This window comes from Dipodomys spectabilis, unplaced genomic scaffold (genome assembly GCF_019054845.1).
Source record: "Dipodomys spectabilis isolate Male_0828 unplaced genomic scaffold, ASM1905484v1 ptg000215l, whole genome shotgun sequence".
Classification (NCBI taxonomy): Eukaryota; Metazoa; Chordata; class Mammalia; order Rodentia; family Heteromyidae; genus Dipodomys; species Dipodomys spectabilis.
Window position 1 is genome coordinate 10,330,593 of NW_024870892.1, and position 22,702 is coordinate 10,353,294.

The 22,702-nt window shown below is 53.8% G+C and overlaps 2 protein-coding genes and 1 non-coding gene across 6 annotated transcripts in view; all 3 read right to left on the reverse strand.

The window, feature by feature from the left end:
• Positions 1-25: 25 nt before the first annotated feature.
• LOC122122848 (mitotic spindle positioning) lies at positions 26-13,534 on the reverse strand. The gene is made up of 5 exons (XM_042697264.1): positions 13,463-13,534; positions 3,024-4,758; positions 1,283-1,410; positions 1,051-1,089; positions 26-165 (listed from the first exon to the last, which is right to left on the reverse strand). The coding sequence occupies exons 2-5, from the start codon at positions 4,711-4,713 to the stop codon at positions 76-78; spliced, it is 1,947 nt and encodes a 648-aa protein (XP_042553198.1). The 5' UTR covers positions 4,714-4,758; positions 13,463-13,534; the 3' UTR covers positions 26-75.
• On the reverse strand, positions 7,483-7,551 carry Trnaa-ugc. Its single transcript has one exon. It is a non-coding gene; the product is annotated as a tRNA-Ala (tRNA).
• Positions 13,535-13,666: 132 nt separating the features above from the next.
• The window catches only part of Palm (paralemmin), a 28,472-nt gene continuing 19,436 nt past the window's right edge, over positions 13,667-22,702 (reverse strand). Inside the window, exons 7-10 of one of the 4 annotated variants that reach the window (XR_006150205.1) lie at positions 21,739-21,798; positions 19,391-19,522; positions 14,612-15,718; positions 13,667-14,499 (exon numbers count right to left, since the gene is read on the reverse strand). Coding sequence is in view for 3 of the 4 variants with exons in the window: in XM_042697143.1 (XP_042553077.1) it covers positions 15,189-15,718; positions 19,391-19,522; positions 21,739-21,798 (722 nt within the window). In the remaining variant the exon portion in view is untranslated. Of the gene's footprint in view, positions 15,719-19,390; positions 19,523-21,738; positions 21,799-22,702 lie in introns of all 4 variants that reach the window. The other 3 variants (XM_042697143.1, XM_042697144.1, XM_042697145.1) reach the window with 3 other exon arrangements.

Genomic DNA, 22,702 nt, shown 5'->3' on the forward strand with positions numbered 1-22,702 from the left:
TTGCAGTGGAGGGGTGCAGTGCTGTGTTGGCAGTTCCCATGGGGTGTGGGCAGGGCAAGGGGTGGGTCCCCAGGCTCAGTCCTCATCCTCGCTGGCATAGATACGGGCCTCCCAGCGCTCCGCCATGGCGTTCTTGTGACGTGTCACCCGCGTGGCTCCCAGCACCTGCCACACAAGGGGGCCCGGAGTCGCCATTGGTTCCTGACCACCACCCCATCTCCCCAGGCAGACTCTCTACTGCCAATTTACAGGAAAGGCCAAGAACAGGGGTAAAACTTTCTTCTATTTCAGTCTCTCCCTCTATCCCCCAGCAATAGGACCAAGTTCATGCTGGATAGCAGCTCAAGGAGAATGATAGATGATCAATGTTGCTAATCATTGGAGGTAGCTAGGCTGTCCCCACCTCTCCTTGAAAAGAGGTGCCTTTGCCAAACAGAGTGGCAAAGGGTCCTAGCATGGGGAGGCTGAAGCAGGAGGATTGTTTCAGCCTAGGAGTTTGAGTTGTAGACTGGGCAACATAATAAAACCCATTTCAAAACAAATAAGAAATAGCCTTACTGAGCACCAGTGGCTCAAAGCCGGTAATCTTAGTTACTCAGGAGGCTGAGTTCTGAGGATCATGGTTCTAAACCAGCCCAGGCAGGAAAATCTGTGAGATTCTTAACTCCAGTGAGCTTCCAAAAGCCCAGATGTAGAGTTGTGGCTCAAATGGTAGAGTGCTAGCCTTGAGCCAAAAATGCTAAAGGACAGCACCCAGGCTTCAAGCCCCAGGACTGGCAAAAAAGAAAAGAAAAGAAACATCCTTGTTCAGAGTCGAATCTACTATAACTTTCACCATCAGATAAAAAGGCAGCACACAGATCCCTTGCTATAATCTGCCCAGGGTAGACATCATCAGTAGATGACTGCAAAATCTACCTCAGCAGACATGACCAATGGAACAGATACCTAGTACAATCCCACAGGGAGAAGAAAGGCCTTCAAAGGTCCAGGTGATGAGGAGAGAGGAGATGAACAGGGAAGGGCGTGGAGTCCGTGGAGATCACTCACCTCTGAGTTGACACGATCCGAGGGGTTGATGCCTGCATACTGGAAGAGGAATGAGAGTGAGCCCAGGTCCTTCCTGCCCTGCCCTCGTGCCTGCCTTCAAGTTCACACCTGGGGCAGAAGGGAGGCATTCCCTGCCTAGGGAGTAACCCCCAGGTTCCAGGGTCACCCCCAAATTCAAAGCCATCTGCTGTACCCACACAGTCTGGCCCCTCCACAGACAGACTCTACTCACCCACAGCTCCTTCTTCTTCTGCCCGGGAGCACTCTCTGTCGGGGCCTGCGCAGTCCACACCAGGCCGGAGTGCAGGTGGATGGGGGTGAACAAGGGGGACTCTGACACCGAGTAGCTGCCTGTAATGCCTGTGGAGAATAAGAGAAGCAAAGGATTAGAGAGAGTGGAATGCTTGTCAAACCTTAACTTGGAGACACAGGCCTCTGTCCGAGAGGCTGAAGCTGTGAAGAAGATGGCGACAAGGTAATCAAAATATCATCTCACAAGGGCTGGGAAGGTGGCTCAGTGGTAGAGCGCTTGCCTTGCATGCATGAGGTCTTGGGTTCGATTCCTCAGCACCACATAAGCAAAAAAAGAAAAAAGTTGGAAGTGGCACTCTGGCTCAAGTGGTAGAGCGCTAGCCTTGAGCTGAAGAGCTGAGGGACAGCGCCCAGGCCCAGAGTTCAGGCCCCACGACCGGACCCTCCCCCCCCCCCAAAAAAAATGAACTCACAAAATACTGGATAGACTGACCATGCAAAAGAAAAAAAAAAGCACAGAGCCTTATGGAGAATATTTTGTATTGAGCAAGAAGACTAACCAAGAGCTTGGCACCAGTGGTACTAAGGAGGCTGAAATCTGAGGATCACGGTTTGAAGGCAGCCTGGGCAGGAAAGTTAGTGGGATCCTTCCTTCCTTCCTTCCTTCCCCCTTTCTTCTTCCTTCTTCTTTCTCCTCCTCCTTCTTTTTATTAATGTTTTTTTTTTATTGTGAAAATACCATACATTGGGTTTATAGTTACACGAGCAAGGTAATGAGTACATTTCTTTTTTTTTTTTTTGGGTCCAGTCGTGGGGCCTGAACTCTGGGCCTGGGCGCTGTCCCTCAGCTCTTCAGCTCAAGGCTAGCGCTCTACCACTTGAGCCACAGTGCCACTTCCAGCTTTTTTTCTTTTTGCTTATGTGGTGCTGAGGAATCGAACCCAGGGCCTCAGGCATGCAAGGCAAGCGCTCTACCACTGAGCCACCTTCCCAGCCCCATGAGTACATTTCTTATCAAGCATTGTTGCCTCCTCCATTGTTTTTCCTTTACCATCCCTGCCCCCCTATCTCCACGACTACACTCCCCGCCTCCTTCTTCTTTTTCTTCTCCTCCTCCTCCTCCTTCTTCTTCTTCGTCCTGGGGCTTGAACTTTATGGCCTGGCTACTGTCCCTGAGCTTCTTTGGCTAGCACTCTACTACTGGAATCACTCCACTGCTTGCCTCTTTCAGCCATTTCTGCGTATGTGGTACTGAGGAATTGAACCCAGGGCTTCATGCATGCTAGGCAAGCACTACCCCTAAGCCACATTCGCAGCCCCTGTGAGCCTTTTATCTCCAATTAAACACACACACACACACAAAACCAAACCAAAACAAAACCCAGAAGTGGCGCTGTGGCTCAAGTGGTAGAGCACTAGCCTTGAGCAAAAAAGGTAAGGGACAGTGCCCAGGCCCTGAGTTCAAGACCCAGGACTGGCATTCCCCCCCAAAAAAATTAACCAACCAAAAAGATAAACATCTGTGAAACACAATGCACTTAATAACAAAACATTCAAATCCATAAAGCAAAGACTGAAGGCAAATCTGACATTTCCCTTCAAAATCTGCTAACGGAGCTGGCTGGGAGATACTATCACCCCCCCAAACCTCACCTCTGTACCCTCCTTATTCCACCCTGAAGACCCCAAGCAAAACAGTCATGCCCTGTTCCCCTCCTTACCAGACGCCCGGGAAGAGCTCCTGGAGTCTTGCTCCAAGTCTTCAGCTGGTGTTGGGGAGAAGACCTCGGGGAAGAAGGCGTTCCTCCGCTCCTCTGCCACCTCCCTCTCACGACGCAGAACATTCTCCACCTCCTTCTCCAGCAGATCTGATGACTGAGATCTCTGCAGCCTCAGAACTGGGGCCCCATCCACCTCCCAGCCCCAGACATGGGGCGTCTCAACCTGCTGGGGAACATCGGGGACCCAGAACCTCAGGGGACGCAGAAGGAAGTACTCCCTTCGCACCACACCCCTGTTGACTTTCAGGGACCCCCGTGGGGGCTTGGAGGGTGCTTGCTTTGTGCTCAAGGGTTTGACAGAAGATTCTGAGCGGTGCCTTGGAGATCCTGTAGCCTTCAGAGGGGCCGCTGCTTTGGCCTCTTCTGTGGAGAGTCCATCCAGCTTGCTGTACACTCGGAAGGCTGAGAATTCTTGTTGGGGTGTCCCAGATCCCAGGTATGGCTGGTAGGCATCCAGCGGGATTCGATTGACCTTTCTCACTTCTGGAGCTTGATCGGCTGCCCGGGCATCAGGGACAGGGTCAAGGATGGAGTCAGAGCTGAAGCTTCTCCTGAGTCCGAGCTGGGGACCCTCAGAAACCCAGTCGGGGGTCGAGGCCCGACCCACTTGCAGCCCCTCTCTCCGGTGATCTTCCTCACGCTGTGTCTCCTGCACCATGTCCCGTTGGACGTAGAGGAATGGGCGGCCCCTGTCCCGCCGTGGGGGCTCCACCAGGTTCACCTTGCTCAGCACTGGCCTGGTGGGGATCAGAACCAGCTCTTGGTGGCTGGTTGCCCGCTGGAGGCCCCTCTGCTGCCGCAGATCGGCCTCCCGCTCCTGGGCCAGTCGGATCTCACGCTCGATGGGGGTCTCCTTGGAAGGTTCTGGAGATGGCACCTGGTTCTGGGAGCTAGGGCTGCCCGGGCTGCGAAGGCTGGGCTCCACAGGCAAACCATGGCTCCTCTTCTCCTTGACCCCCTCCTTCACCTGGGGTGTGACAGGGACCACATACCCATTGGCTACACAGGGCCCATTCAAGGCCTTAGGGGCCTGGCTGTGCCCGGGTGTGGTGCGGGGAGGGGCTGCCCTGGCTAGGGGAGTCTGTGGAACAGAGTTCAGGGTTGCCTGCTCCAGGCTCAGGAACTGCTGTCTGGCTGCGAGAAAGTCAATCTGCTCACTGTCCACCAAATTCTCCTCCAGGGGAAGGGACTGAGGTTGACTAGGGCGTCTGGAGCCCCCACGGTCTGCGGTACCCCAGAGCGTGGCCACTGTACCACCCTTTTTGACCGCCTGGCCTTGGATGACCGCCCAGCGCTCCCGCTCCAGGTCCTGGGGCTGTCTGGGTACTGTCTCACTGGCATCTAAGTAGTAAGTCTTCATTTCCTCGTCATCATCTTCCTCCAGGTAGAGGGGCCGAGGGGACAGATGGCTGGAGGCTAGCCTGCTGCAAGATGCCCCTGTCCTTCCCATGTTTAGCTGGGCCTCACGGTCAGTGTCCCACATCTGGGGTGCATCCAGGCTCCAATTGTTGGCCTCGGGTCCCACACCCACTAGTTCAATGGCATAGCTGTTGTCTCCCTCAAGGGCCAGGCCAGTGATACGGCTTGAGTGGGATCTGCTGAAAATGGGGTATCTGGTCACCCGGTCCATCTCCCTGAGGAGAACTTATTCCTTGAATGGAGACCTCTGGGCTTGCTAAAGGAAGGAAAAAAAAAAAAGATATGAACTCATTGGGTTTGAGGAGGGACAATTTCTAGTCTTTTACATTTAAATTTAGAGGTTATATAGCAAATGGTCTCTGAGATCGGCTGAGAGCTAGGTAATGTAATGGGTAATTGACCCTCCCAGCATGGCCAATCACGGCCTTCTGCTCTCTGGCTTCTGTGATTGGTTGGAACAATAGGGACGTGATTCAGGCAGGCCAATCAGAGCATTCTTCACTCTGATCCTGTCTGGCCAGTTTATAGCATCTTGCTCTTTAGCCTTTATGATTGGTTCAGAGCTAGATAAGTGACCCAACCAGGCCAATAACAGAAAATGAGACTTTATCCTTTATTTATTTTTGGTGTGTGCTGGCACTTGGATGGAGCTTGGATGCTCTCTCTTAGATTTTTCACTCAAGGATAACAACTGCTTGAGTCACAGTTTCACTTCTGGCTTTTGGTGGCTCACTAGAGATAAGAGTCTTATAGAATTTCCTCCCCAGGGCTGGCTTTGAACTGGCACTTGGAACTCTCTATTCTTTCTGAGTTGGGGAGCTACACTTCTAATCATAAGTGACAAAGGGCTTGTTACCCAAGCTATGGCCAAGACGGGTGCTGCTTATTAGTCAAAAACTTGGAGCTACAATTGAGGTTCCTTCAAACTCAGGGACAGGGATGAGTTGCAGGACTTTCCTTTGCCAGATAGGCCCTTTAACTTTCTGTCTATGAGGATCATGGTTCAAAGCCAGCCTAGGCAGAAAAGTCTTCAAGATTCTATCTCTAATGAAGCAGCAAAAATCTGGAAGTGATTTGTGTACCAGTGGCTCATGCCTATAATCTAAGCTTCTCATGAGGCTGAGATCTGGAGATCAAAATTGGAAAAAAGTTCAGGTAGAAAAGTCTGGGAGAGGGCTGGGAAGGTGGCTCAGTGGTAGAGGGCTTGCCTCACATGCATGAGGCCCTGGGTTCGATTCCTCAGCACCACATAAACAGAAAAAGCTGGACGTGGTACTGTGACTCAAGTAGTAGAGCGCTAGCCTTGAGCTGAAGAGCTGAGGGACAGTGCCTAGACCCAGAGTTCAGGCCCCACAACAGACAAAAAAAAGAAAAGAAAGAAAAAAGAAAGTAAACTATGGGATACTCCTATTTCCAGGGCAGGGTGGGGTGGGGCGGGTTGGGGGGGAAGCTAGATTAGAGTCTCATGAATTTGCCCAGGATGGCTCCAAACTATAATCTTCAGCCTCCTAAGTAGCTAGGATTAGGGATTATAGACATAAGCCATTGGCCCTCAGCTAATATTGTGTGTGTGTGTGCACCTGTGTGTGTGTGTTGGTTCTAGGCCTTGAACTTGGCCTGAGCGCGCTCCCTGAGCCTCTCTGTGCTCAAGGCTAGTGCTCTACCACTTGAGCTACAGTGCTACTTCCGGGTTCTGAGTGGTTAATGGGAGATGAGAGTCTCACAGGGACTTTCCTGTCTGAGCTGGTTTGAACAGTGATCCTCAGATCTCAGCCTCCGGAGCAGCTGGGATTACAGGCGTGAGCCACGGGTGCTTAGTCACCTCATCGATCCATCCTGCCTCTGGCCTCTGGCAGAACAGCATCTGGATTCTTGGTTTCCACATCCTGTGCTGCCCTTCTCCCATCTAGGCTGCCCCCTGCCTCTACCTCCCCCTTGGCAGCTATCATCCACAGCCCCATAAAGCCAGGATGAGCCACCAACACCTTGGACCTTGTCCCTGGGCACAGGAGGGGCCATGGACTCAAGGTGACACCCTAGGCCAGTGTCCTGAGGTCCCTGCTCTCATGTATCCTTGACAAGGTGGCACCCAGCTTTTACTGGCTGTATCTCTTGATGTCCACCGGTTTGGTGCTCAGGGTCACCCTGTGACCTCAGCCCAGCCCTTCAGATTGCCAGCACAGCCTATTCTACCTGTAGCCACCTGGGTCCCCAGCTCATACGACACCTCTTCCAGGAAGGTCCCTGATTATGTGATATTATTACTGCCATAATCTGCTGGTGGTACATCCATTTGTATATACCAAAGATTATGGCCAGAACTGGTAGTTCAGGCCTGCAACCCTAGCTACTCACAAGACTGAGATCTGGAGGATTAAGATTCAAAGAACCTTAGGCAGAAAAACCTAGGCAGAAAAATCCACAAGACTATTACTCAAATTAATCAGCGAAAAGCTGTAGTAGTGGCATGGCTCAAGTGGTAGAGCACCAGTCATAGGCAAAAAAAAAAAAAGAGGATTTAAAAAAACAACTGAGCAAAAGCCGGGCACTGGTGGCTTACACATGTAATCCTAGCTACTCAGGAGGCTGAGATCTGAGGATCATGGTTCAAAGCCAGCATGGGCAGGAAAGTCTGTGAGACTTTTTTTTTTTTTTTGCCAGTCCTGGGCCTTGAAGTCAGGGCCCAGGCACTGTCCCTGAGCTTCTTCTACTCAAGGATAGTGCTCTACCACTTGAGCCACAGCACCACTTCCGGCTTTTTCTGTGTATGTGGTACTGAGGAATCGAACCTAGGGCCTCATGCATTCTAGGTGAGCCCTGTACCACTAGGCCATGTGAGACTCTTTTTTTTTTTTTTTTGGGGTCCAGTTGTAGGCCTGAACTCTGGGCCTGGGCACTGTCCCTCAGCTCTTCAGCTCAAGGCTAGCGCTCTACCACTTGAGCCACAGCGCAACTTCCAGCTTTTTTCTTTTTTCTTATGTGGTGCTGGGGAATCGAACCCAGGGCCTCATGCATGCAAGGCAAGCGCTCTACCACTGAGCCACCTCCCCAGCCCCTCTGTGAGACTCTTATCTCCAATTAACCACCAGAAAAACTGGAAGTGGCACTGTGGTTCAAGTGGTAGAGCGCTTGCCTTGAGCTGAAGAGCTCAGGAACAATGCCCAGGCCCAGAGTTCAAGCCCCATGACCAAAACAAAACAAAACAAAAAACCAAAAAGCTGAGCAAGGATGCAAGGCCTTGAGTTCAAGCCCCAATAACAACACCAAATAAAGAGAGAGAAAAAAAGCTATAATTAGGAGACTTAGGGGCTGGGAAGGTGGCTCAGTGGTAGAGCACTTGCCTTGCATGCCTGAGGCCCTGGGTTCGATTCCTCAGCACCACATAAGAAAAAAGCCGGAAGTGGCGCTATGGCTCAAATGGTAGAGTGCTAGCCTTGAGCTGAAGAGCTGAGGGACAGTGCCCAGGCCCAGAGTTCAGGCCCCAGAACCAACAAAACAAAAACAAAAAAGGAAACTTAATTAATAAACTCCAGCCAAACAGAACTGACTGAGCCTTAGCCTTATAAAGTAGTCAGTCTGCAGCCCTCACCCCAGCTTTCCTTTTTTTAAAATTTTTTTTATTGGTTGTGGAGCTTGAACTCAGGGCCTAGGCTCTGACCTGAGCTCTTTTGCTCAAAGCTAGTATTCACTCTACTACTTTGAGTCACAGCTCCACTTCCAGTTTTTCGGGTAGTTAATTGGAGATAAAAATCTCATGGACAGGGGCTGGGAAGATGGCTCAGTGGTAGAGCGCTTGCCTTGCATGCCTGAGGCCCTGGGTTCGATTCCTCAACGCCACATAAGCAAAAGGAAAAAAGCCAGAAGTGGCACTCTGGCTCAAGTGGTAGAGTGCTACCCTTGAGCTGAAGAGCTGAGGGACAGCACCCAGGCCCAGAGTTCAGGCCCCACAACCGGACCCCCCCCCAAAAAAAATCTCATGGACAGCCCGGTGCCAGTGGCTCATGCCTGTCATCCTCCCTACTCAGAAGGCTGAGATCTGAGGACTATAGTTCAAAACCAGCTTCATTGGCCTGGCACTGGTAGCTCATGCCTGTAAGCCTAGCTACTCAGGAGGCTGAGATCTGAGGATCACGGTTCAAAGCCAGGCGGAGCAGGAAAGTCCGTGAGACTCTTATCTACAATAAACCAACAGAAAACCAGAAGGGTGCTGTGGTTCAAGCGGTAGAGTGTTCACCTTGAGCTGAAGAGCTCAGGGACAGCGCCCAAGCTCTGAGTTCAAGCCCCCACAACCGACAAAAAAAAAAAAGAATCTCATGCACTTTCCTGCCTGGGCAGGCTTTCAACCTTGAACCTTAGATCTCAGCCTCCTGAATAATTAGGATTACAGGCTTAGCCACTAGCTCCTGACTCAGCTTTCCCCTCTTAAAACAGGGCGCCAGTGGCTCATGCTTGTAATCCTAGCTACTCAGGAGGCTGAGATCTGAGGCTCGTGGTTCAAAGCCAGCCCAGGCAGGAAAGTCCATGAGACTCTTATCTCCAATAAACCATTCAGAAAACCAGAAGTGGCGGTGTGGCTCAAGTGGTAGAGCGTTCGCCTTGAGCTGAAGAGCTGAGGGACAACACCCAAGCTCAGAGTTCAGGCCCCATGACCAATAAAGAACAAAACAATAAAAACCCCACCACCACCAACAAAAAAAACAGGAAATGTTTCAGTTGAAGGTTGTGTCTCCCCTGGCATGAAATCATCATTCAGGATCTCCTCCACCCGAGCCTACAACAGGCTTTCCATAAAAGACTGAAGCCAGGCGTGATGACTCATGCTTATGATCCTAGCTACTTAGGAGGCGGAGATTTGGAGCATTGTAGTTTGAGCATATCAAGTTTGTGAGACTCCATTTCACTGCAGAGGTGAGTGTGGTGAAGCACATCTCTTAGCTACAGGAAAAGGCAAAATGTAGGAGGATCACAGTCCAGGCTGACCCAAATATAAAGTGAGATTCTACTTCAAAAATAAAGAGTGGGGCGCTGGTGGCTCATGCCTGTAATCCTAGCTACTCAGGAGGCTGAGATCTGAGGATTGAGGTTCAAAGCCAGCCTGGGCAGAAAAGTCCGTGAAACTCTTATCTCCAATTAAAAAAACCCACCAGAAAACTGGAAGTGGGGGTTGGGAAGGTGGCTCAGTGGTAGAGTGCTTGCCTTGCATGCATGAGGCCCTGGGTTCGATTCTTCAGTACCACATAAGCAGCAAAAGCTGGAAGTGGTGCTGTGGCTCAAGTGGTAGAGCGCTAGTCTTGAGCTGAAGAGCTGAGGGACACTGGCCAGGCCCAGAGTTCAGGCAAAAGGGAGTTGGAAACATAGCTCAAGTGACAAAGCACTTGCCTAACAAGGTGATTCTCCAGTACTGCCAAAAATGGCTTTGTCAACACCATGTACTCCAAGCACTGACACAGGTCTTGCAGACACAGCTGCTCCTCCAGCCCAGTAGTGGCTTTGAAGGACAACCCAAGGTCATACTGTCTCACACCTGGGGCAGGTACACTCCTGCCTTAGGAGTATCCATCGGATTCACAGACCTTGTGGGGGACCTGAAGGGGTCTTGTGGCCAGACTGTGAGTGTCTCTCTTCCCTCTGGTAGGGTAAAGAAAGGGGTACCCCCAATTCTGCCTCATTCTTCCCTGTGAGTCTCAGAGGGCAGTGGGTGGGGTCTTTGGTCTGGAGTTCAAGGCTATGGGTGGACGGGACATTGTAGCCTCTGCTTTTCTCTTAACCAGAAACCCCTGCCAAGATGCTATACTCTATCTATCTATCTATTTATCTATCTAATATAATCTATTTTTGTCCATGAGGGTCTTAAACTCAAGGCCTGGGTGCTATCTCTGAGCTCTTTTACTCAAGGCTAGCACTCTGCCACTCTGAACCACAGCACCACTTCTGGTTTTCCAATGGCCAATTGGAGAGAAGAGTCTCACAGATTTTCCTGCCCAGGCTGGCTTTGAACTGCGATCCTCACATCTCAGCCTTCTGAGTAGCTAGGATTACAGGTGTGAGCCACTGGTGCCCAGCCTAGATGTTATTTAGTGCAGCATGCTGAGCTTGGCAAATAGTAGGTGCCCAGTAGATGTTCTCACAGTGGTTTCAGACCTTATTTGTTATTTTTTATGTCCATATTGAGGATTGAGGATTGAGTTCAGGGCCTAGATGCTATCTCTGAGCTTTTTTTTTTTTTTCTCAAGGCTGGTGCTCTACCGCTTGAGCCATGGCTCCACTGTAAGCTTTTTTTCTGGTTAATTGGAGAGAAGAGAGTCCTGGACTTTCCTGCCCGGGCTGACTTTGAACCTCAATCCTTAGATCTCAGCCTCCTGAATAACTAAGATTACAGGTATGAGCCATCAGCACTGGGCTAGACTTTATTTCTGTCAGGGTAGGTTCCCCTGAAGGGGCCATGATGGATGGAAAGGGGGACCGGCATACACAGAGACTCCAATGGGGAACTGCCCCCCCCCCCCCCCCCCGCCCTCCACTAGTGTCCCCAGGAGCACTCAGTCCTTATGAGGATCACTCATCTCCCGGGTTGATTTTAGAGGGAACTGAAGCCCCAAGACAAGTGCTCTTCTGGGGAGGGTGAAGAGAAGATGATAATGATTCCCACAGCTGAGCCCTCTCCCAGCCCAACTGGCTGCTTCCTACAGGAAGCCTCCATGGATTGCTCTGTCCTGCTCTGCCCACCCCCACCCTGAAACACACTTGGGATCCAGACCGAAACTTCGTTTATGGTTCCTTTGCTTTGTGATGCACCTGCCTCCTCTGGCCGTCTGCCCAAGGGGCAAAGGCTGCCTGGGGGCCAGCAGGTCACCCACAGGGAGAGGCCCCTGGAAGTCCCCAGCCTTCCCGTGGATTAAGGTCATCCCTGTCATGGGGAATTCCAGCCTGAGCCCTATCTGGTGTCCCATTCCCAGGCTGATCCTCACCAGACCCGACCAGATTGGAGGGGGGTCCCAGCCCCAGACTCTGAATACTCCCTCAGCATAATTTGCCAGGACTCCCCAGGGGTGCCCAGAAAAAAAAATAGGGGCTCATGGCTTCTGGCTATAGGGTCACTGTGGGTCTAGTCCCTCCCTTGGAAATTCAGAGGTTTAAGATGTTAGGATTGGGGGTACACACAGAAACCCCCAGAAATCTCAGAGCTAAGACGCAAAGACCAGCTTGAGATGCGGTGGGAGAAAAGAGTACAGGGTAGGAGGGGGGAGGGGGAGGTCGCTGTGCCTTGAAGGCCCCTCAAATAAGCTGACCATGCCAAGGACACGTGACCCTCCGCGGGGCTCCAGACAGCCTCACGCAGGCCCCACTCTGCGTGGGACCCCCGGCCTTATCCACCAACTCCAGGGGCCTCTTGGTCACCCCTAGAACTCTAACCTTCCGCTCCTGGCTCCTCCCCATTCCCCGAGTTGCTAGGAGACAAGAGGCCCCACCTGGGGAGCCGGGCCCCTCCACCCAGCCCCACCCAGGCTCTGAAAACAAAGTCCAGAGTTGAAGGGAGAAAGAGGACACCGGGAGGAGAGTGGGCGGCCCAGTGCCCACACAGGTGGGGCTGGGGGGTGAAGGTTGGGGGAAGGGAGCTGGGGAGACTGGGGGTGGGGTTGGGTAGGCGTGGCCCATGGAGCCTGAACTCATCTCAAAGGCCTTTAAGTTACCACCACCAGCAGCGGGCACTGCCCAGCTTTCCCGCTCCTGCGGGCACCAGTGTCCACGGCTCTCGGCCTGACTGTTTTGTGGAGCTGGGGACCAAGCCCCAAGTCCAGCCTCATTTTTCCCAGCCAGGAAACAGGCGATGCTGTGGTGTTTGACTCCCATGGAAACACTGACAAGGAGGGGGCAAGGTTCAGGCCGAATCTGGGTGGAGGGTTAGAGACTGCAGGGCCAGGATGGCTCAGCCCTGCGCTGTCTGTCCCCTAGGGTTGGGGTTTTGCCATGTCTCACCCCACGGAGGGGGTCCTCTGACCCCCCAGCTCTCCTTCTAGGCAAACCTGCAGAGCTCATGCCTGGAATGCCAGCTACTCAGAAGGCTGAGGCCTGAGGATCGTGGTTCAAATCCAGCCTGGGTAGGAAAGTCCATGAGAAGACTCTCATCTCCAATAAACCACTAAAGAAGCCAGAAATGGAGCTGTGGTTCAAAGTGGTAGAGTACTCCCCTTAAGCAAAACAACAACAACTAAAGGGCAGGGCTCAACTCAGACCCCCAAGTTAAAAGCCCAAATACTGGCACACAAAAATAAACCCTCCCAAATCTCAGGGGGACTTAAGAGCTGCTGTAGATAAAGAGGCTGCCAACCCAGAGTATGGGGCTCAGCAACCCACCTCCGCCTGCACCCCTTTCCGGCCTCTTCATCCCCGAGTGGCAGATCTGAAAGGTGAGATTTGTCTACAGTGGTCCAGCTGGGATTTCAAGGCAAGTCTACCATAGGTACTCCATGACCACTCCTGGGGGAAACTGAGGCCCAGAGGGACAGGAACCAGTACACAGTGTCCTGGTGGTGGTAAGGGGGGGGGAGAGGGGGAGGGGAGGAAGGACACAAGGCTCCCATTTTCCTGCCCCTCCCTTCCCAGACTAGAGCTGGCCTTCCACTCAGAGTTCTTAAGCTCTTATAAGATCTATGGCAAGGCAACAGGGTCTGAGAGAGAATGGCTTGCTGAGCAGGGTGTGTGTGTCTGTGTGTGTGTGTGTCTGTGCCCACATGTGCCTCCCTGGCCTCCAACTCCTCTCAGGCTCCCCCCCCCCCCCAAGTCCAGTCTCTCTGCTGTGGGGACTCTGGTCAGGCCCTGCTGTTCCCTGGAGGCCATGAGGCCAGCAGAAGCAGCCCTGAAGCTCAGGTAGGGTGTGGTACCTCTATAGCCCTGGGGCCCCACAGGAACCAGGAAACCAGTGAGTCACCTGCAGCCACCCTTGTGGCCCAAGGCCTTACCTGGCCAGGTGCTGAGAAGCAGGTAGAGGCCACAAGCGCCCGGCTCTCCTCCGCAAGGGGTGGTGGTAGTGGCAGTGGGTAGGTGGCACCAGCCGCCTTCCCTTTTATGGCTCCCGTACCTGGCGGCCCCGCCCCGTCCAGCCCTGGCCAGGCCGCACCCCTCTCCCCTCTCCGCCCAGGATGAAACTCAAGAAGTCCAGGAACTGGGGCTTCCACGCTGTTTATTTGCTTCTCTGGGAAAAATCAAGGGGCCTGGTCACAGGTCGAAAGCAGGACTCAGCCAGGGCACTTCAGCAGAGGCTCACAGTTCCAGGGCAGACGTGGGGATAGGTGGTTGGGGGGGATCCCATGGCAGGATCCCCAGCCCCCACCCCCCTCCCAAAGTGGGCGCGACAGAGACTGGAGCCAGGCTCCCGTCTGGGGTGGCTTGTACCCTCCTTGTGGCTCTGGGTGCTGATGGGACCAAGAAATGGTCTGAGCACTGGGCACCAGGCCAGCGGCCCTGGAGATGGGCCGAGATGGAGCCTGGCGGCCCAAAGCCAGCTTGTGAAGACAGGGTGTCTGCGTGTGTGGGCACGAATGTGCCTCTGGGGACGAGTGTGGCTGCTCTCCAGGTATGTGTGTATGGGGGAGCTTTGCCACTTCCAGGGAGGAGGCCAGGGGAGATGGGGCTGGGTAGCAAATGGGGGAGTCTCCTGCTCCAACCCATGGGGTCTCACCCCACCCCAGGCTGGACCTCCTTGTCCAGACCCTCTCTGCAGAGCTGGTAAGCAGGGTCTGGTTTCCAGGGTATGGTAGGGGGGACCCCAAAACCCCAATCCAAGCAGGCTAGAGGAGAGGCCAAAGGTCACTCCCAGGGGTCCCCAAATTAGCACCAGGAGGGAGGAGGGCCCAGGGGGGGGAGAAAGGGAATGCTTAGGACAAGAAGCCCCGTGCCTCATGTAAGGGGGGAGGCTGTTTGAAGACCCCTAACCTGCTCTGTCTACAAGCCAGCCCAGGGATGACAGGCCCTTCCCCAGTGGGGGATGTGTCCCCAGCTCCCCCCCCCCAGCTCTATTAGCCACTGGCTAAGCCTGGAGGGGGGCACAGCAGACAAGGGAGTCTCCACTTGAAGACCTCAAGGTCCCCCCCAAAAAAGTGTGGCCCTACCCCAACTGCCTGCGACTGGGAAGGCCAATGCTTGACCAGGGAGCCCCACTTCCAAACCTGGGCAGCCCCAGGAACCCTTCAGCTCCCAGTCCCCTTTGAGAATCTTCTAGAAGTGACAGAAAGGCACAGGCGAGCCCGGCCCGGGGCGGCATGGAGTTCATACCAGCCAGGACCACGGTGGGCGTGAGCTGTATCTGTGGAGCTGCCACGATATTGGGGGGTGGGGCCTGGGGTTGTGGGGGGGGGGTCCCTCATTCCTGGAAAATCGTGCCCGCCCGTCCCTCCCTCCCTCACCTGGTAAGGGGTGCACGGCTCAGTGATTCGGGGTGAGTGTTGAGTGTGGTGATCAGCAGGGCCCCTCTCCCCTCTCTTTTCCAGCTGAAGGAAATTCGCGGGACACGGAGAACTCATGCGTGTCCCGGTGTTTGGGGCGGGGGTGGGGAGGGGGCCGTGAAGTAGTGAGTCGAAGGTGGGCAGACCCCAGGAAGGACTGGGCTGCTGGTGGGGTATCGGTGGAGTAGAGGGCAGGGGTGGGGAAGGGAGGGGTGCAGGGGTTCAGGGGAGAGGCCGGGCCGGGTCACATGATGGAGCAACATTTACAGCGCTGTTTCTTCATGTCAAGGTCCTGGGCGTCGGAGGCCGTGGCCTTGGGCCCTGCCGGCTTCTCCTCCTGGGAGCCCTCGGTGGCGGGGGGCTCGGCGGCGCTGCCATTGGGTGGGGCGGGCTCCTTTGGTTCGGCTGCATCCCCGATCACCACCAGCTCGGCCTTGATGGTGTCCTGCAGCCCCAGCACCTTCTTGGTCTCTGCCTCGTCCTCCACGTTCTGGTAACCCATGAAGATCATGGTGACTGGCGGCTCCTGACCAGGCTGAATGCCCGGGGGTCCTGACGTAGCTTCTCCAGGCTGGGTTTGTACCCCAGTAATCTCTCGTCTGGAAGGTGTGGTCCGGACAGCTTCCTCCGAGGACCCCCGGGGCTCTGCCGGCCCTGCTGTGGACCCTGCTTCACTCAGCGTGACCTCGTCAGCTTTATGGATGAGTTCATCCACCTCGGAGGAACTCAAGGGGTGAATTCCATTCTCAGCTGTACCGTCTACTGCATGGACCACTGTGGGGGGGGGGGGGGGAGAGCGAGCGACGGAGAGAGAGAAAGAGAGAGAGAGAATGAGCCTGGCTCCTAGATGGGACATACCAGCTTGGAGGTTTAGCAGGATATCAACACTGATGGCCAGATGTGGTGATGTACTCCTATAATCCCAGCTACTCAAAAGTTGGAAATAAGCCGGGTGCCAGTGGCTCATGCTTATAATCCTAGCTACTCAGGAGACAGATCTGAGGATTACAGTTTGAAGTCAGCCCAGGCAGGCAAGTCCCTGTGAGACTCATCTTCAATTAACCACTAAAAAACTGGAAGTGAGGGGCTGGGAATGTGGCTTAGTGGTAGAGTGCTTGCCTTGCATGCATGAGGCCCTGGGTTCGATTCCTCAGTACCATATACACAGAAAAATCCGGAAGTGGTGCTGTGGCTCAAGTGGTACAGTGCTAGCCTTGAGCAAAAGAAGCTCAGGGACAGTGTCTAAGCTATCAAGGTTAAGCCACATGACCACAAAATAAAACAAAACAAAAAACCAGCCAGGCACTGGTGGCTCATGCCTGTAATCCTAGCTTCTCAGCCTCTGAGGATCAGGGTTCAAAGCCAGCCCAGGCAGGAAAGTCTGCGAGACTCTTTTTTTTCTGTCGGTCCTGGGGTTGAACTCTGGCCCAGGGCGCTGTCCCTCAGCTCTTCAGCTCAAGGCTAGCTCTCTACCACTTGAGCCATAGCACCACTTCTGGTTTTTCTGGTGCTTCATTGGAGGTAAGAGTCTCGCAGCCAGGTGCCAGTGGCTCACGCCTGTAATCCTAGCTACTCAGGAGGCTAAGATCTGAGGATCTTGGTTCAAAGTCAGCCCGGGCAGGAAAGACCATGAAACTCTTATCCCCATTAAACCACCGGAAATAAACCACCACAGAAAACCGGAAGTGGCGCTGTAGCTCAAGTGGTAGAGCACTCACCTTGAGCTGAAGAGCTGAGGGACAGTATCCAAGCCCAGAGTTCAAGCCCCACGACCGACAAAAAAAAAAGTCTTGCAGACTTTCTTGCCCCGGCTGGCTTTGAACTGTGATCCTCAGATCTCAGCCTCCTGAGTAGCTAGGTTTACAGGCATGAGCCACTGGCGCCTGGCTCCACAAGACTCTTCTTTCCAATGAACCACCAGAAATCTGGAAGTGGCGCTGTGACTTAAGTAGCAGAAAGTAGCCTTGAGCTGAAGAGCTCAGGGACAGCGCCAAGGCCCAGAGTTCAAGCCCCAGAACCAACAAAAATAAATAAAAAATTAAAATTAAAAAGCAAAAACAAAAACAAAGAACCCTGATGGGTAATTAAAGCTCTCTAAGTATGCCAAAGTGGTATAAAAACATTTTATTTATTCCTTTATTTGCAAGTGCAAGTACTGAGGCTTGAACTCAGGGCCTCAACTCTCACTTGTTTTTTTTTTTTCACTCAGTTTGTGACTCCACCACTTGAGCCACACCACCACTTAAAAGCTTTTTGCCGATTAATTGGAGTTAAAAGCCTCATGGACTTTCTTGTCCCGAGTGGCTTTGAACTGGATCCTCAGATCTCTGTCTCCTGAGTAGCTAGGATTACAGGTGTGAGCCACTGGGGCCTGTCCATGTAAAATAATTTATTAGGAACCAAGGAAGACAAGGGTAGAAAAAAGCAATTTGGGATTTTATTATAGTGTATGTGGAAGCATTTCCAGCCTCCTGAATCCTGGCCCACTACCTTGAAAAGTAGGTCTGAAGACAATCATAAAACTTCAGAGACAGGAAGTACCTAGCCCAGATTCACACAGCTGGGCAGGGCTGGACATTGTTCCTTCTTCAAGTCTAGAACTTAGACAAAGGAAGATTCCCCTCTGAACCCAGGGACCCAAGAACAGGAGTCCTAAGGGCTCCGACCAGTAGACATCCTTGGGTTCATTTGGTAGACACTGAAGACATTTTGATTTTGCCTGGAGTTACTAGTTGCTATGGTTTTCTTGGCTTTGTTTATCTCCCTAACACATGCCTGGAGCCTGTGCATGTGCCTTTGTGTCTCTAGTCATTTCCTGAGCTGTGCTGAACTCTCCACTCATCCAGTCTCAGCACCCAGAGGAATGCCGAGCCACAGTCCAAAGGCAGCCCCAGGGTCACAGCCCTGGAAGCTCCTTCTAGAAGACAGGTGTACTTGGGGAGGAGACAGGGACCAGCCGCCTCTTGGCCAAGGGTCGGGGCTCCCCTCCTGGATGTAGCTCACGTAGAAAGTGTTCCCCACTCCAGCTTCCCAGCCCCAGGGAGAGGTGTCCCTGCCTCAAAGCCTTCTGGTGCCTCTCAGGTGGGGCGCACCCAGGTCGTGAGATGGGGCTTAGTTCCCCCTAGCCGCTGCCCTCAGATAGGAATCCGAGCCCTCGGCTGCCATGGAAACCATCACTTGCTGTTGCTAAGAAACCAGAATCCAGTCTGGCAGGTCCTGAGTGTGTGGTGGGGGGGCCGGGCTGGGCAGTGGAGGGGGCAGGGATGAGGATATGGGCGTGGTCATTCTTGCCCAGGGTCACATGGCTGGGCTTTGGGACAGACTTGTTTTGAGTGAGTGCCAGTAGCCAGGAGCTGTCCCTTGGCTAGTTTTCTTTTTTTTCACTTTGGTTCTAGGCTGGCACTCTACCTCTTGAGCCACACCCCCACTTTCAAGTTCTTTTTTGGGGAGGTGGGGCGGCCATGGGGCTTGAACTCCGGATCTGGGTGCTGTCCCTGAGCTCTTCAGCTTCCGCTCAAGGTGAGTGCTCTACCACTTGAGCCACAGCACCACTTCTGGTTTTCTGGTGTTTTTTCTTTTTGAATTGGAGTTAAGAGTCTCACAGACTTTCCTGCCCAGGCTGGCTTTGAACTGTCAGGCTCCCGAGTATTTAGGATTATAGGTGTGAGCCACCAGCACCTGGCTTCAAGTTCCTTTGGTGGTTAATTGGAGGCAAGTGTCTCTTGGAATTGTCTGCCTGGGGTTGGCTTTGAACTGTGATCCTTAGATCTCAACCTCTAGCATGAACCACCCGGCGCTGAGCTTGGGCATTTCTCTTTTCTGGCATGCTGGATGCACCGGAAGCTGCAGCGGCCATGAGCGGGGTGACACTGTACCCCACTGGGAGGCAGGAAGAAGGGGCGAGGGGGTGAGGCTAGGGAGCAATCAGGACCCTTGACCCTCAGGAGAGCGATGTGGTAGAGCCACCAATGAGGACAGTCACTGTGGGAACCCATAGTTCCACTCCACACTGCACCCCAGATCATACAGAAACCTATGCAGCGTTCCAAGACCAGAAGGTGGGCCCTGCCTCTTCTCTGCGGGTCTATGAATGGACCCAGGAAGTCCGGCCGCACGATGTGTGGTCCAGCCACAGCCAGGCACGGGAGGAGGTGGCGACTCATTCTATAACACAGAGAGACCCGGAGTCTACATGCTCCGCGAGAAACGCAGATACACAAGGCCCATGGACAGAACAAGACCAGGACAGACAAATCCACGGCCGGTAACTTGAACTGGGGTCCAGGATGGGCCATCTGCCACCGATGCCGGTGCCTCTGTGTGTAGGGACCACAGGGACTCCAGCTTGAGCCTGGGCGGTGACCACAGGATTTCCGACTTGAGCTCGGGCTCTTTGAGGGCAGGTGGGGACCAAGGAGGTGGGGTGTGGGAGGGGTGGCCTCATACCTTTGGTCTCGTCCTCGTAGACCTTGATTCCCTGCGGGAGGGGATCCCGGGGGAGCAGCGTGGTGCTGGACAGCACCTTCGTCTCCCCAGTCACCTTGTCCTTCTCCACTGTGATCTCGACTGAGTACATGGCTAACACAAGAGGCACGGGTTAACCCCGAAGCCTGCCCCCCCACCGCCCTTCACCCGCAGGATGACCCCTCCTACCCTGCTAGGCAGCGGCCAAGCCAGGGGTGGGGGAAGATGGCAGGTGGGAGGGGCCGGCAGCACGAGCCAAGCGGAGATGAAGCAGCCTCATTCAGGATGCTAGGTGAACCCCTGCGAACCTGGTCCTCCTTAACTCCACAACCTCCCCTGGCCCTGAGCTCCAAGAGTATCACTACCATCCAGGATGTGACTCTAATCAAGCCATCACACACAGCCCTGGACCCAGGACTCCTCTGAGAACAGGAAAAAGAGGCCAAAAGACCACAGTGACCCCCTCGCATTTTGACCAGACAGAGCTTCCAGAACCCACCAGCAGCCTGCTGTCCATCCCCCTGGCCTGGCCTCCTTCCATGGCACCAATAACTCTGTCCTCAGTTGGCTGCCTGGCCTTCCTGGTCACCTCGTCATCCCTGAGCTCGGCTGCTCTGCCCTGGGAATTTCCTTCAGGTCCTGGCTTTAACCTCTTCAAACAATGCCCAGTGTCCTTCATGAAGACCTCGCCCTGAACACGGTCAGATCTGCCTACATATCTCCCACCAGAGTCCCAGATTCTCCAAGGGCTGGTGGCTCATGCCTGCAATCCCAGCTACTCCGGAGGCTGAGATTTGAGGATCAGGGTTCCAAAAAGGAGACAAAATTTTATCTCTAACCACCACACACACACACACACACACACACACACACACACACACACACACACACACACACAGAAGTAGAGCTGTGCCTCAAGTGGTAGAGCACAATCCTTGAGTGAAAAAAGCTCAGGGACAGGGCCCCAGGCCCTGAGTTCAAGTCCCAGGAGCAGCATAAACATACATGTGCACGCGTGTGTGCATGCACACACACACGCACACACACACAGAGTTCCACCTCCCTGTTCAACACTTCGACCTGCTCCACCTGCACCGCCTGCAGCCTCCACCTTCAGCAATGGAGCTGCGCTGCTGGCACCCCTCAGCCCCCAGCCCCTACCACCGTTCCCCACCACCAGCCGCTCTAGCCAGCATCTCCAGCCCCAGTGCAACACCCTCCCACCCTCCTGCTGTGCTCCCCGTGGCCACCAGAGGGCGCACGAGCATGCAGTCAGGAGGGTCCCTGCTCTGCGCCCCCGAAAGCCCTCCATGGCTTCCGCCTCCTGCTGGTCAAAGCCCAAGTCCTCCCTGTGGCTTGAAAGGTGTTTCTCAAAACTCCACACCCTCTCTGCTTTAGCTCTGTAAATTGCTCATAGCCAGCCAGTCACCCCAGCAGAATATTGGTTGCCCCAGGCTACCATCCTTCATGCCTGGCACCCGTAGCAAGCACTCAGGGAAGTCTTTCTTGACTAATTGATTTAATCCCTTTGATCTAATCCCACGTCCCTCTTGTTCCTGGACACCTGTGCCCAAGGCTGCCCATACAGTTGTGCAGGCTGTGCATTGTGCTTGGGTGCTACCCCTTGCTACCCCTGGCCCTTGATACATTCTGGTTACTATTTTTCCTTTTCTTCCTTGTTTCTGGGCTTGCTCAATTCAAGTAGAGCAATCTGTCATTTCTCAGGAGTCACAGGCACCATCGGGTTTGTTTGCTGCTGGGCCCTCTGTGGGGTCCCTACAGCATTACCTCTCTGCTTTTGGGGAAACCCAAGGTGTCAGGTATCACAGGGCAGGGAAAGGACTTGAGGCTGGCCTCGTTCATGCTTGGTATGAGCTGGCCTTCTGCTTCCTCGTGTGTGATGCGGCTGCCAGGGAGCCTAGCAGCTACCAGTCTCTCTGTGCACCCCCCCCTCCCCCGCCCCCACGGCAGGCAGGAGCAGGGGGAGCATGGGGAGGCTGGAAGGGTGTGCCAGCCCAGGCCCCAGGGGGAGCTGCCATGTTAGGGGAATGGAAGGCATTGGCTGTGGGCTGGGTTAGAACTGCCATGCTGGGCCCGTCTTCTCAGGGGAAGCTTGGGCCAGTGATGTGTGGCAAGATTGCAAAGCAGAAATGTGCCAGGGCCACCCCAGGGCTGGATGCCCTGGTTCAGCCACCACCTCAGTACCACAGTCCCTACTAGGCTGTGCTCCGAGCAGCAGGCCTCCATCACCTCCCACCCGAGTCATGAGATGAGGAACGAGGTCCCGGATGGTGGCTGGAGCCAGGACGTGGGCCTGGGATCCGACCTACCTGCCTTCATCATGGGGGAGCTTCCGGCCACCCTCCCTGGGGTGTTTGAAGCTTGCTGTTCTGCATGGGAAGATAGAGAGGGGAGAGAAGGGTTGAGCAAGAAGGCCTTGCTTTTGGTGGTGGTTGTTTTTCTTGTTTTGGTGCCAGTCCTGGGGTTTGAACCCAGGGCTTGGGGCTGTCCCTGAGCATTTTGCTCAAGGCTGGCGCTCTATCACTCGAGTCACAGCTCCAATGGGAAATAAAAGTCTCAGAGACTTTCTTGCCCAGGCTGGCTTTGAATCATGAGCCTCAGATCCTGAGTAGCGGGGATTATAGGCATGAGCCACCAGCTTTCCCATCTATTTGTTTTTGTGTACTAAGGTTGAACTCAGGGTCTTATATTCTTGCTTGGCTTTTTTCCACTCAAGGCTGGGGCTCTACCACTTGAATCATGCCTCCATTTCTAACTTTTTGCTGGTGAATTGAAGATAAGAGTCTTTTGAATTTATCTGCCCAGGCTGGCTTTAAGTCTCAATCCTCATATCTCCTCCTGATAGCTAGTATTATAGGGTTGAGCCACTGGCACCCAGCAAGAGACAAGGCCTTGTGCCTCCACCCCTAAACTCTAGCCCTCTCGCCCCTAGACCACGCCCTCCCCTGCCCCCTATACCAAAACACCAAGACACTGCCCCTTCCCACAAAACAAACACACTCTATCCCACACTGTGATGTTCACTTTTCAGCCCAAGCGATTTTTCACAAAATCCCTGAGAGACCTGTGTGGATGTGTTTAATTATTAATTTTTTATTCTACAGTAAGACAAGGAGACACTCACCTTATGAATAATTAACACAACAAATCAGGCCGTAGACGCTGCAGGCCACTGTGCCGGTTTGTTCTCTGAGCTCCAGCCCAGGACCACCAAGCACACATCCATGGTTCATGGTGTATTTTCCAGTGCTGGGCTCAAATTCAAGGTCTCTA